Source organism: Myxine glutinosa, chromosome 3 (genome assembly GCF_964187855.1).
Source record: "Myxine glutinosa chromosome 3, kmMyxGlut1.1, whole genome shotgun sequence".
Taxonomy (NCBI): domain Eukaryota; kingdom Metazoa; phylum Chordata; class Myxini; order Myxiniformes; family Myxinidae; genus Myxine; species Myxine glutinosa.
Window position 1 is genome coordinate 140,641,668 of NC_136263.1, and position 14,032 is coordinate 140,655,699.

The following is a 14,032-nucleotide window of genomic DNA, read 5'->3' on the forward strand; positions in this document are numbered from 1 at the left end:
GTCAAGGTTGGCACTACTTTTAGCTTGCCATTTCACAATCCAGTCACAGCAGCATTTTAATGAGAGAGGGTGTGATTCGACTGAAAAAGAAATCACATGACAAATCATATATCTCAACGGGGTAGGTTTTTGGTGCAACGACATTTTTGTGATCCAAAATGCTGAGCACGTCTCCAAGAAGTGACCATACAGTGGATCTCCATGATGTCTCAAAAGACATACTGCTTGTCCTGAAATGACATCTTGTTCATTTGGAATCAAGCGTCTTCTTGGAAAAAGAACAAATTTGCGGCAGATTTAGTGTTTCAGGTACATTTTTGCAGAGATTTAGGTCTTGAGAGATGTGGGAAAATAGAGAAAAGGGCATATTGGACAGGAGGGATAGACTGATGTAGGAATTGTTTATGTGTGCATGTCAATTCATGCTGTTTAAACCTTGGAAGCCTGGGTCACATGTCGAAATGACTTTAAAAAGAGGGTGGGAAAGTGAAGGCAAAATGAGTGGTGGAGATTGTGGAATGTGTTTTGCTTGTGATCAAGTCTGAACAGTCTGGAAAATTCACAAAATATGTGATCGCACAGACTATCGCTTTGTAAAAAAAATATTTACTCAACATGAGTTTAAGGTTATTTAAAGTCAATAAACAGTTTCATTAAAAAAATTATTCTAAAATAATGCATTTTGTTAAAAAATTTAGACATACCACCAGAATTTTTGATTTGGCCTGAGGAGTCATTTATTTGTTATGCAAGTAAAAGGCAGAGGTGAGGAGGGGTGGGGAGGATAGGGGGTTTGGGGAGAAATAGATATGATATAAAATGAACATCAAGAAAAGGAGAAGAGGATATTAGGACATAGAAAAGATATTAAGAAAGTATAGTCAGAGTGAAGAGACAAAAGGAAATGCATTTGGGAGGAAATAGGTTGGTCTCATACTGTTTAGGTATGAGACACTTAATTGTCACGTTCTGTGCGGACAAACAAACAGACAGGCATGTACAGTGCATTCAGAAAGTATTCAGACCCCTTCACTTTTTTCACATTTTGTTATGTTGCAGCCTTATGCTGAAATCGTTTAAATTCATTTTTTCCCTCATCAATCTACACTCAATACCCCATAATGACAAAGAGAAAACAGGATTTTAGAAAGTTTTGCAAATTTATTAAAAAGAAAAAACTGAAATATCACATTGACATAAGTATTCATACCCTTTGCTATGACACTTGAAATTTAGCTCAGGTGCCTCCCATTTCTCTTGATCATCTTTGAGATGTTTCTACACCTTGATTTGAGTCCACCTGTGGTAAATTCAATTGATTGGACATGATTTGGAAAGGCACACACCTGTCTATATAAGGTCTCACAGCTGACAATGCATATCAGGGCAAAAACCAAGCCATGAGGTCGAAGGTTCACGGAACCTTGTTTCTCACAGTCTAAGAGTCTTTTAGGTGCTTTTTTGCAAACTCCGAGTAGGCTTTCATGTGTCTTTCACTGAGGAGAGGCTTCCGTCTGGCCACTCTGCCATAAAGCCCAGATTGGTGGGGTGTTGCAGTGATGGTTGTCCTTCTGGAAGTTTCTCCCAACTGCACACAGGATCTCTGGAGCTCAGCCAGAGTGACCATCGGGTTCTTTGTCACCTCCATTACCAAGGCCCTTCTCCCCCGATTGCTCAGTTTGGCTGGGCGGCCAGCTCTAGGAAGAGTCCTGGTTGTTCCAAACTCCTTCCATTTAAGAACTATGGAGGCCACTGTGCTCTTGGGAACCTTCAATGCAGCAGAGATTTTTTTTGTAGGCTTCCCCAGATCTGTGCCTCGACACAATCCTGTCTCTGAGCTCTGCAGGCAGTTCCTTCGACCTCATGGCTTGGTTTTTGCTCTGATATGCATTGTCAGCTTTGAGACCTTATATAGACAGGTGTGTGCCTTTCCATATCATGTCCAATCAATTGAATTTACCACAGGTTGACTCCAATCAAGGTGTAGAAGCATCTCAAAGATTATCAAGAGAAATGGGAGGCACCTGATCTAAATTTCAAGTGTCATAGCAAAGGGTATGAATACTTATGTCAATGTGATATTTCAGTTTTTTCTTTTTAATAAATTTGCAAAACTTTCTAAAATCCTGTTTTCTCTGTTATTATGGGGTATTTAGTGTAGATTCATGAGGGAAAAAATGAATTTAAACGATTTCAGCATAAGGCTGCAACATTACAAAATGTGAAAAAAGTGAAGGGGTCTGAATACTTTCTGAATACACTGTATGTATGTAGCATACAGGATGGAGAGGAGGGGTTAGCAATTCCATTATATTTGCAGATGTAATAAATAGATACGGTAACCTCTTAAGTCATGTTTCAAACTTAAGGTATTTTCGTTACAATTGTGAAACCCAATCAAAAACAAGAAAGAGTAATCAGAGATTGCAGACCCTAACCAGGACGAATTTGTATTTTGTGTGGTGTTTATTAGCTGCGGTGTTTGGGTAGTTTATTGATGAGGTCGATTTATGTTCAATCCAATATGGCTGCCGAACCATGTGAACGATGACATCATCAATTTAATTTTCACATACAATTTTTGTGTAGATCATGCCCATCATGAAATTTCAAACTGATCTGATCAAGCGTTCTACTTGTCTAATTATGACATCATAATAAAGGAACTGATGACATCATCATGAATGTATGTTGTTACCCATGAGTAGTACTTGACAATGAGCCATATTTAATATCAAAGAAACAAACAGACAGACAAATGAAAAATCACCCATGGAGTAACACTTGGCAAAAGAGAACAAAGTAGAATGGCACTCAGTAGAGCATCCTTTTAACCTCAAAATAATTGGTGGTTGAATTCTGTGACCTGATTTGCAAATCGTCTTCAAATTTTAAGTTAATCGGATGAAAATTGACAATTTTAGAAATTTGGCCTATGTTGACCTTTTGGCCTATGTTTACCTCAAAAATAGTTGGTGGTTGGTTTCAGTAAGCTGATATACAAATTCTAAAAAATCGCCATTGGTGGTTGAAAATTGAGGATTTTAGAAATATGGACAAAGTGGTTGCCCTTTGGCTTATGTTGACCTTTTGACCTTTTGACCTCAAAAATCAATAAGATTTTGTCAGACCACAAACTCTACCGTTTGGTGAAGTTTGGTGAAGATCGGTTTAAAATTGTGGGCAAGACAAACAAAACCTGTAGGCAAGTACAAGTGAGCGGACAGACAAACAAACACACACAAACACACACACAAACACACACACACACACACACACAAACAAACCGGAGTGATCAACATAGTTGTCAAAAACAAAAAAATTGCCAAGTAACAAACGGATCCAAATGCAATACCCTGGCAAAGGTAAAAGTATAATGGGATTCCAGAATGTTTATGCCCAGTTGAAAGAAGAAAGATGACGGTAATACCAAGTATGAGACATTGAAGTTTATCATTTTTGAAACTAGCACAATTATACGACTTGTGAAAAACTAACTTTCAGGTCGGAATAAGCATTATTGTCTCGGTTGCTGTGGATACCATCTTGGTTGGCAAAGAATAATTCACTGGATATAGCCACAAGTGTTCAAATCATAATTGCTATAGCCTTCAACATAATTATATAAACCAATTTTCTCCATCGACATCTATCAATTTCTCAATGTCAAAAAACATTTTTCAATTTGTAGAGATGCGTCTCTTAAAAAATTATAGCAAAACGGTACATCAATAACATATCTAAATTTCATAATGATCAGTTCAACAGTTCTGGAGAAGAAGATTTTTGAGATTTCTTCGAGTTGTTATTTTTTTTCGTTAAATCCAAAGATTGAAAACCAGTCAGATTCATTGATGGGTATAAACTATAGATCCGAAGACCTCGATCAATCCTGTGAAGTATTAAATGTATCGGTGTCACAGGTTCCGAGAAGTATTCATAATATTAGACCAAAGGGGGAAAAAAAAAGAATCCCAGCAAAAACAATTGGCTTCCACCTACAAGCAAGAAAGCCAAAAACAAAACAAAAAAAAAAACTTACCACTGCTCCTTTATGGTCCCATACAATGTGAGGCTTAGGAAATCCCAGAACATGGCACTGCAACACGAGGTCTGCCTTCCAAACGGTGCAGGATTCACGATTTCCCTGCACAACTGGGGGGCCTGGACACACAGATAAACTAATAAAAATCTGGTCCGAGGAGCAAAAATGAAATCCTCAAAAATGAAATCCAATCCTCCAAATCCAAAAAAAAAATGAAATGAAAAAAATGAAACCCTATCAAAAATGAAATAAAAAATGAGCAAAAATGAAATCCAATCCTCCGGTTACCAGCATGTAAAATAACAGAAAGCAAAACTTGCAAGACAAAAATGATGTGAACTTCCAACAGCAGCAGAGAAACATTGCGAGCATACCCTCGATGATTATGACAACACTGGTGCTGGTGCGCAACTCTGGGATGTCAAGTACACTCTCGCAGGTGTAGTTTCCAGAATCCTTGTAGGATGCGTTCTTTATGTGCAATGTGGACTCCAGAGATACCACCTGCCCTGCCTGCAAAAGACATCGTGTCAGGCTTGTCAAAAGACAACAGGAGCACACAAATGGAGTATTTTTGCATATCTGGTTGATATTGTCAGAGAGTTACTACTACAATGCTTTTCTTACAATTTTATAATGTGAAGGGCACAATTATAACCAACATTATGCAAAGTAAACACACATGTTGGTAAATAAATTTACAGCACTGGTTAGGTTATTTATTCGAAATAACCTTGTGGAGTATGTCGCGGTGTCCGTCTGTCCGTCCGTCCATACGCCCATTAACATTTGATTAAAACAGCTTCTCCTCACAAACTACCCGACCAATATGGAGCAAATTTTGTACGATCCATCAGAACAGCAATGTCTCATATGGTTGTGCTCCCCATCTGGATGCACCCCCTATAAAAGGTGTAAATGCGAGGTTATGCCTCAAACATTGGTATTTCATTCAAAAATATTCGCAGAAACCGCTAGACAGATCTAGACAAAACTCGCCACGAGGCATCGGGACCATGCCCTAACCTTAAGTCGTGTTCTTCATGGTCATATCTCCCCTGGAAAGGGGGCCACATGCCCCTTCTCCGAACCTCTCATTTTTACTAAAACATCTCCCCAACGACTTGACCGAAACGGACCAAATTTGGCACGATACATCAGAAGGTATCATGGGAATGTGCTCCCCATCCGGATCTGCCCTATATAAGAGGCTGAAAAGAGGATTTTAGCATCAAAATCAGGTAATGTTTTTTCAAAATCTCAGAAACTGTGGGGAAATGTTATTGAGTCCCCATTGGGGCTTTTTTATTCATTACCTCTGCCTCTGAAGGTGGATGGAGGCTATGTTTTCACACCATGTCTGTCTGTGGGTCTGTCTGTTTGTTGGTTTGTGAGCAAGATATCTCAAAACGTTGTGGGCGTATTTTGACAAATTTTGATGGACAGATGGGTGTGCGACAAGGAAGAATCGATTCAATTTTGGTGAAGATCCGAATCCGGATCCAAATACGAGAATTTTTTTTAATTTTTAAGTGATTCTTCCTCATTGAGTGAGAGGGTCAAAAACGATATACACGATATCTCAAATCTCAATATCTCAAAAATTTGGATATCTCAAAACGATATCTCGAAAATCACGACATCTGTAAAATTGTGGAGGGATTCGGATGAAACTTGGTGGCTTCCATTTTCATCATTAATGGGAGTGCGGCTATGCGGCTGATGCATCCTGTAGATTAGAGCACACATTTGGAATTTGTTCAGGGTACCGGCATTAGCTCACTTAGCTCTTTGTGAAGCACACCGTAGGATCTTTAACATCCACCAACTAATGTTGGAAGACGGGACGTCACTTTAATATCAATCGGAGGGATGGCGGTAGACACATTGATGACTCACCTTGCCTGTGAAATACCAGGATGACAGTTTATAGCTGGCTCGAGGTTTAAAATCCTGTCTAGACAGCTCAGAATGTGTGCATACTTCCAATCTAGACGCAATGCAGAACTGGGAATAGCCCTATCCAACATGGTGTTAAGGTACCACACTTACCATTCCTATACCTTCTTTCTTCCACGCATATTTGGGTGTGGTCGAAGATTTTGCATTGCAGTGCACAACTAGGGATGTTCCCAGTTTGGCAGGAATCTCTTCCCTATGACTCAGAATAGGTTTATCTATGTCTGCAAAACACACCCACCAATCATTTTTACCATTTCATGTGCGGGGGCATCAGCCAAACATTCAGCTTGTTGTATACTCCAGCAGCTTTCACGTTTGTCACATGCATTGTAATCGATACATATAAGGTATTTCCAAGCACAAAGCTTTTAATAACCATTATTTTCAAGCCGTTTCTTATTACAATTAATATTTCACACTTAAATCTCATCTGCACATGCTTGCCTGGTATTAGGTCAACAATCTTCATCTCGTTAAGCCAAGTTACAAAGTCTTCTTGCAATTGTTGTGAAGCTTGTCGTGCGAGATGATGCGTAGTAGACTAGACAGATTTCTGAGAAATGTGAATGTTAGGTGCATTTTTGGGTAAAAGTTGGGACCCTCACTTTTTAACATAATTAGGGTATGCTGATTTCGATTAACCCGGTTCCCAAGCCTAATTTTGAGTTTTTGACCTCCTAATTAGCATTAACAAAATGGCGGCCAAATTGCCATTTTTGGATAATTTCTTTGAACAAGCATTTATATATCATGTATATACATGCAGTTCTTTTACTTTAACTTTACAACTTTTACCCCAAAATGCACCTAGAAGCTTATACATGGCTTTTTTTCATAAATCCGTCGTCTATATTATGGTTGGCGACATATTGAATGGGAAATGGGTTTAATAAGACATTGTTTCATACAACCATTTATTCTAAAATTAAGTATACATGGCCATGAAGCACAAACATTCAGGAATGTCACACATGTTGTTTTGCCAAACTACATCAAATTCATACAAGGGGTCTGATCATCACTCTGTTGCTGACGGGCACACATTGATGTGCACCTCAACTCTGAATAGCGACATTTGCAGCGTCGAGTCTTGCATTGCTTCTGGCATGCACAACAAATCATCTCGAGGCAACTTTCTGGGATTGGACTCAGTGACATCAGAATAGGCTCTAGTCCTGAATCACCTCGTTTCCATCCCATTTCCACAGGTGCAGGAAGGTCAGGTATGGCACAATGAGCATTTCCCCATACCATGGCTTGATAGTGTACTCGCATCAAATGGAAATGAAGAGCATCACTTGTCGTTGACATTGTTTCTGGTTTACCAGTCTTGAAGAACAACATATGTCGTGCTGAATCAACAGAGGTTGTTCTGTGCACATTATATATTCTGCAGACGAACGCTTCTGCAGATTTGATCGTCTCCTCTGTGAGTTCACCAATGCCCGAGTTATTGAGCAGTTTATGGTGCTCTTTGAAGACTTTCCATGATGTTCGTTTTGTGTGATTTGCAAAATAGGAGGTGGTGTCACACCCAGTTAATGCGTGAAATGGTAGCAGTGCTGTGGACAAACTTCTCGGTAGATTGTTTAAAACGGCATCAATTGGTGTATAACGCCGTTTCTTTGATGTACCTGACATCATCCAAAGATGTTCACATTGTGCACGTGGGAAGTGGGAAATTCAAAACTCAAACTCTCAAAATTGAAAAACTCAAAATTCGGCTTGAGAACCGCGTTAACCAGATTCAGCATACCCTAATTATGTTAAAAAGTGAGGTTCCCAACTTTTACCCAAAAATTCACCTAGAAGCTTATACATGGCCTTTTTCCATAAATCCGTCTAGTCTATAGGTAGCATACTTACCTTTGACTCTCTAGGTTTGATTCTCGGGCAAAAGTATGAACTGTATGATTGGTGCTTCACAGGTAGGGAGTTGCATTACAAAGTGTGCCATCCCTCAGATGGACATTAAGCTGGGGACAAGTCTGCTCCCATTAGGTGGTGCGTGTTAGACATGTGGCAGAGAATAGGTGAGCCATCCACGACCAATTCCAAATTCCTTCTCTAACCTACATAGGTATACCTATAGCTGTTCCCCAGTAATGATGCTACCTGTGAGCTGATCTCATAGTTGACTCTCTGCCCAATGTGCAAACGAATGAATAAAAGTTACTTTAATGGCCTCAGCACTAATATTTTACCCAAGCTGTTGCACCACCGACACCACACCAAACAGCCAGAAACACCTGTAACATCACTCTGTCACACTCACCCCACGTCACAGAGTGGCTTGCACGCTGAGGCGTGGGCATGACCAGGCCTTTGGGCTTACAGTGCACGTGAAGGTCGGTGGTCGCTTGGAGGTTGCTCAAACCGGCAGCACTGCAGGCGTATTCCCCAGAATCGTCCCGAGATGCATTATACAGGAGTAGTCGGTTTCCCTCCCTGCCATTCGCTAGGTGCAACCGGCTTCCATCATCCTGCGGGCAGGTTATAGCGACACCGTCAGACATACCAGGGTATGAGCCAGAGAAACTTCTATCCAGTAGAAGACTGACAGATTTTTCTCAGACTCCCGCATGTGGGAGCTTTGGTAAAGTAAAATAAAATTGTATCCCTTGGTTATAATGTTGTAACAAAATTCTGCACAATTTCTGAACTCATCTGAAGTTGTTGCTTTTTGCAATGTCATCAGGTACAATGGCCTGAACATTTCACGTGGGGCTACTTCGTGTTGGCATTTTTCATGACACGTCGATGGTATTATGAAAGTAATTACTGCCATTTGGAGTAAGAGTCAGATGAAAACTAGACGATAAGAAAAAGAGACATGGCCTTTATTACTTACAAGAATACGATAAAACTCGGAGTAAAGGGGCTGTGGATTCCCATCAGTGCTGCATTCCAGTGTAACGACATGTCCTTCCAGCGCGTGTCCCTGCACGTGGAGCATGGCCTCGGTCGCAGGATCTAGGTTGGAATGAGCATTAAAATGAGCAGGGAAAAGAGGCAAGTTTGGTAATAAAATCATCCTTAACTTGGTGATCACGTCTGCTTGATTTTCCCTGAAGTGGACGAGACATGATTTACCAAATTAGATCAACAAGTCTTCTAATTGCGAAGGCAGTAGCTCTATCAATATTCTTCCAACTACTACTGCAACAGCAGTTGCACTATGGTTCAGACTACTGCAACAGCCTCCTCTATGGTTCACCCTCAATAATCACCAATAAACTCCAATACATTCAGAACTCCGCTGCCCGTCTACTCACCCATTCCCGGACCCGTGACCACATCACCTCCGTCCTTTATAAGCTTCACTGGCTCCCCATCCCCCAGAGAATCCAGTACAAAATCCTCCTCTTGACCTACAAAGCCCTCCATAACCTGGCCCCATCCTACCTGGCTGACCTCCTCTCCAGACACACTCCCACCCGCAACCTCCGCTCTGCTGGTACCAACCTCCTGACCCCCCCCCCCCCCCATCCGGACCAAATTCAGATCCTGGGGGGACAGGGCCTTCTCCATCGCTGCTCCCACCCTCTGGAACTCACTACCTCACACCATCAGAGACTCCTCCTCACTCACCACATTCAAAACATCACTCAAGACCCACCTGTTCAACACTGCATTCAACATTTAACCCACAGCATTTAACCCCTGACTATCTCCTCTCCTTCTCCTTCCTTTTGCTTTGATTATTTACCTATTGATTTTTGTCTTTTTGCACTTGTTTTTTGTACTCTGTCAAAGCGTCTTTGGGCTTCTTGAAAAGCACTATATAAAATAAATGTATTATTATTATTATTACATGTTTAGGCATGCAAGTCCCAATCAAAGTGTGCTCTGAAAGTATGAGGGGCCTGTTTACATTTTTTTTAAAACAACTACAACCTGAATTACCGACTGCAACAACAGCGATAATTGTGTACCGTAAATAATTCAGCATCAAGTGGTATCTCATTCATAACATCTCCATTTTGTAATTATCAACTCCTCCAGGTGCTACTCACAATGAACAACAATGTTGACCGAGGTAGAGTTGATGTTGTGCTCCTTTGGCGGCCACCCAAAGTTTGCCCCAGACATATTGTAAACCAGCTGGCAATGGAACCGGGTGTTGTCGTCTTTTCTGGTGATCTGATGTGTTAGTACCGACTCCAATGACCACAGTTGATTCTTTTGTCGAGTCCACACATTCTGCACTTGCTGCTCTGTATAGATGACATCAGATAATAATGACTTTAAACTTTGTAACCCACTATTAAATTTGCAATTGGTCATTGGCTTTGGATACCAATACAAAATTTTATCACTAGCGTGGATTGGCGTGCTTTGCAGGCCTCGCCACACGTCACTGCAGAGGCATAGGCATATTTGACCATGCCTGCTTTTTCCGGGAGTGAGAGAAGCAGAGGAACAGTGGGTGTTTGTTAGTGGGTGTGATGGTGGATTGGGCATTGTTAAGGGATGGGGAATGGTGGAGGGGGGATAGGGTGAATGGTGCTGTGGGGGATGGTGGGGGAGGTCGGCCAAATATATTTTGTGCTTTGACTGAATATATACTGTAAATCGGAACCCAACACGTATACATAGCAAGGAATTGAGCACAAATTTATATTTACTTTAAATTATCAGTTTGAGCAGGAAGGGAAGGTCAATACAAATGTATCAAAAACTGGAATGGGAAAGTCGAACTGCCAGCCTCACAGAGCAGACGTGCCCCCAATACACCACTTACCTTGGTCTATTAATGAAGTCAAATTAACCAAAAAAATTAGCGCTGATGAATACAGGTAAGTCATGAATGTGTTTCTTAGGTTAGCCTTATATATATCTAAACAACATGGCGGAATTTGTCTAAAATTTTTGAAGAAGAAGAAGATGTTTTGGTTACAAATATACATACATAACCATATACGGTTGCTCCATTATAATAAGATGGCCCCTAGGCATCAAAAAGCTGCATATATCAAACAAACAGTTTCAAACGGAGCACCTCACCACCATTAGAGCATTTAAATTACATCAGATGTGACAAATGTGAATTGCTGCTCCCAGCTTGCCTGCTCGATGACAGAAGACGCCATGTGCATTTTTTTGCTTCCATACATCCTGTTTCAAATCCTGTACGGGCATGGGCAACTTTCTAGCCTTACCAACAACTCCCCAACAACTCCAACAGCTTTTTGGATAAAGGCTGCACATGGATTGAGAGTTTTGATCTCATTCCCAGCAACTGCATTTTGAAAACAAATTAAATTCAATGATACATGTGAAATGTGCTTAACCGTTATAAGGATATTTCCAAAGAAATTTTGTGAGGTTAAAAATAAATTGATTTCACAAAAAACTTTGGATCGTATTTTGTTTTAATGTAGTTTATACAGTAAAAATGGAAGAAAAAACATCTTATGCGATGTCAAATTTAAGTAATATGAAGCAAACAGCGGGATTTACAAGGGGCTTATTTTTGAAAAATAAACAAAAAAGAGCAATCAGATGGCAGACCCTCGCCAGGACGTGTTTTTAGTGGGGTTTTTTTAAAGGCTTTTGTGTTAAAACAAATATGCCCGCCGAACGGCCAAACCACGTGACTGATGACGCCATCATTATTTTTTCTCTCCAACAATTTATCTCTAGATGACGCTCAAGAAATGTCATCTTGATTGGATGAAGTTTTTTACTTGTCGAATTATAACGTCATAATGGAGACACCTATGTCATCATCATTAACATACGTTATTCCCCATGGAGAGTTATTTACAATAAGCCATGTCTCAATTTTACTATGCAGCGCTTTCAGAGATATAGAGGTGCAAAGTTTTTTGTTTTTTCCAAGATAGCGCCGACACTATGTAATCTAGGACGTTATAATTATCTTCGTTTTTTTATTATACAGGTGGAGTTGCACCTATGGTGAAAATTTTCTGTCAATCAGACCAATGGTTGCAGAGAAAATCATATTTATTCTGTGCAGACAGACAGACAAACAGATAGACAGACAAACAAGCAAACAGACAGACAGACAAACGGACGGACTCAAATGCAATACACCCTCCTATGGCGAGGGTAATTAAAGGATCGCAGTGAAGAACATTGTGAACAAAGCAGTGAGAGGTTGCTCAGAATAGAGGAATGCGGGGAGGAACACCTCGTGTGGCTGACCCCACAAGAACGTGTGATTAATTTGAGCTATGAAAGTAGTTATAGTAGTAGTAGTAGTAGTAGTAGTAGTAGTAGTAGTAGTAGTAGTAGTAGTAGTAGTAGTAGTAGTAGTAGTAGTAGTGATATCACAGATATTGTAGATTTAATGTGGCTTCTAAAAAGACATAAAGCACAAGTTTTCTTCCATGGACACTGCCAACAGTAAATGGTTGTGTTGTGGCGGCCACGAAAGCCCACTGGCGTGGTGACATCATTCCGCGCACCAAGTGGGCGGCGGCCACGCCCGAGGGGTAGGCGTGGCCTCAGGATATACACTGGGCACGCAGCCTGGAGCGCACCAGTGCTACAGTGACCTCTTGTCAATAAAGACACTTTTGTTTAACCGCGTTGTCCGCTTCCTCCTTGGTAGCAACTCGCGCGCGTAGCACCGCGCTTCATTGGTGACTCCGACGTTTTGGTCAGCCGTCACTGACCACCCAAACCCGCCACAGCCATGGCAACCAACGCGGTAGCGATAAAGCTCCCCGAGTTCTGGGAAGCTCAGGCGGAGATCTGGTTCCTGCAGGCCGAAGCCCAGTTCAGGCTTCGACGCATCACGGCGGATGAGACACGCTACTGCCACGTGGTCGCCTCCCTCAGGGCCGGCGCGGCCGCCCGCGTCGTGTCGGCCCTGAGGAACCCACTGGCCCATGACAGGTACGGGGCGATCAAGCGTCTCCTCCTCGCCACGTTTGGCCTCACCGTGGACGCATGGGCCGATCGCCTCTTGGACCTCCCCGAGCTCGGTGACACGCGACCGTCGGTCCGAATGGACCATATGCTGTCGCTCATGGGCGACGAAACCCCGAACGCTCTATTCCGGGCGTTATTTCGATGCCAGCTGTCGGCACGAGTCCGCCTCGCGTTGGCCGGTTCCGCGACAACGGAACCCCGTGTGTTCGCGGCCGAGGCCGACAAGTACTACGCGGCTTTGGACACGCGGGCGAGTTTCGGTGCGGCCGTAGCGGCTCCCGAGCCAGAACCTCCTACGGGTGCCCACCCCTGCTCCGAGGGGCGCCTCGTGGCGGCTGCCACGCCCCGCCCACCACCACCGCGGAAACCGCGGCCTCCGACTTCGCCGCAAACCTGGCGCCATTTCCACGCTAGGTTCGGCCACGAGGCTCGGCAATGTCGCCCGCCGTGCTCATTCGGCAGGTCGGGAAACGCCCGGGCCGGCCCTCAGTAGTGGCACTGAGCGCCGGCCGATTAAACAGCCTCCTATACATAATGGACACCTTATCCGGGCGCCATTACCCGTGCGACACGGGAGCGCAGGTGAGTGTCGTTCCCGCCGGTACGTCCGACAAGCAGTCCGCGGGCCGGGGCCCCGCGCTGCTTGCTGCCAACGGTACGCCCATTCGCACGTACGGAAAACGCTGCCTTTCTCTGCGGTTCGGAGGGCAGGTTTTCGGGTGGTCGTTCGTCACTGCCGACGTGCCTATGGCACTGCTCGACGCGGACTTCCTCTGTGCCAATGGCCTGTTGGTCGACGTCAAGCACAGAAGGCTTGTCCAGGCTGAGACGTTCAGCTCGCTCGCATGCGCGCTGCCCGCCTCGTTGAGCAGCTCACTGAGCGGCTCATCGAGCGGCTCGCCGAGCGGCTTGCAGAGCGGCTCAGTTCCGGCCAGGCTCATCTGTACGCTTCCGGCAGCGAACGAATTCACCCGCCTCCTCGTGGGTTTCCCGGCCCTCATGAGGCCCACCTTCTCGGCGGGGACCGTCAAGCACGGGGTGGAACATCACATCCCCACCGCCGGGCCACGCCGCCTCGAGCCGACGAAGCTCGCGGTAGCTAAAGCGGAGTTTGCTACGCTT

General features: G+C 43.3%; 1 protein-coding gene across 11 annotated transcripts in view; it reads right to left on the reverse strand.

Annotated features, from left to right (window-relative positions):
• Positions 1 to 14,032, reverse strand: part of LOC137423159 (CD166 antigen) — a 292,494-nt gene that overhangs the window by 58,017 nt on the left and 220,445 nt on the right. For 6 of the 11 annotated variants that reach the window (XM_078774647.1, XM_078774643.1, XM_068110005.2 and 3 more), the window contains exons 6-11: positions 10,024 to 10,224; positions 8,859 to 8,980; positions 8,283 to 8,490; positions 6,098 to 6,228; positions 4,420 to 4,558; positions 4,043 to 4,164 (exon numbers count right to left, since the gene is read on the reverse strand). In XM_078774647.1, coding sequence (XP_078630773.1) covers positions 4,043 to 4,164; positions 4,420 to 4,558; positions 6,098 to 6,228; positions 8,283 to 8,490; positions 8,859 to 8,980; positions 10,024 to 10,224 — 923 coding nt within the window. The remainder of the gene's footprint in view (positions 1 to 4,042; positions 4,165 to 4,419; positions 4,559 to 6,097; positions 6,229 to 8,282; positions 8,491 to 8,858; positions 8,981 to 10,023; positions 10,225 to 14,032) is intronic. The other 5 variants (XM_078774648.1, XM_078774646.1, XM_078774644.1 and 2 more) reach the window with 1 other exon arrangement.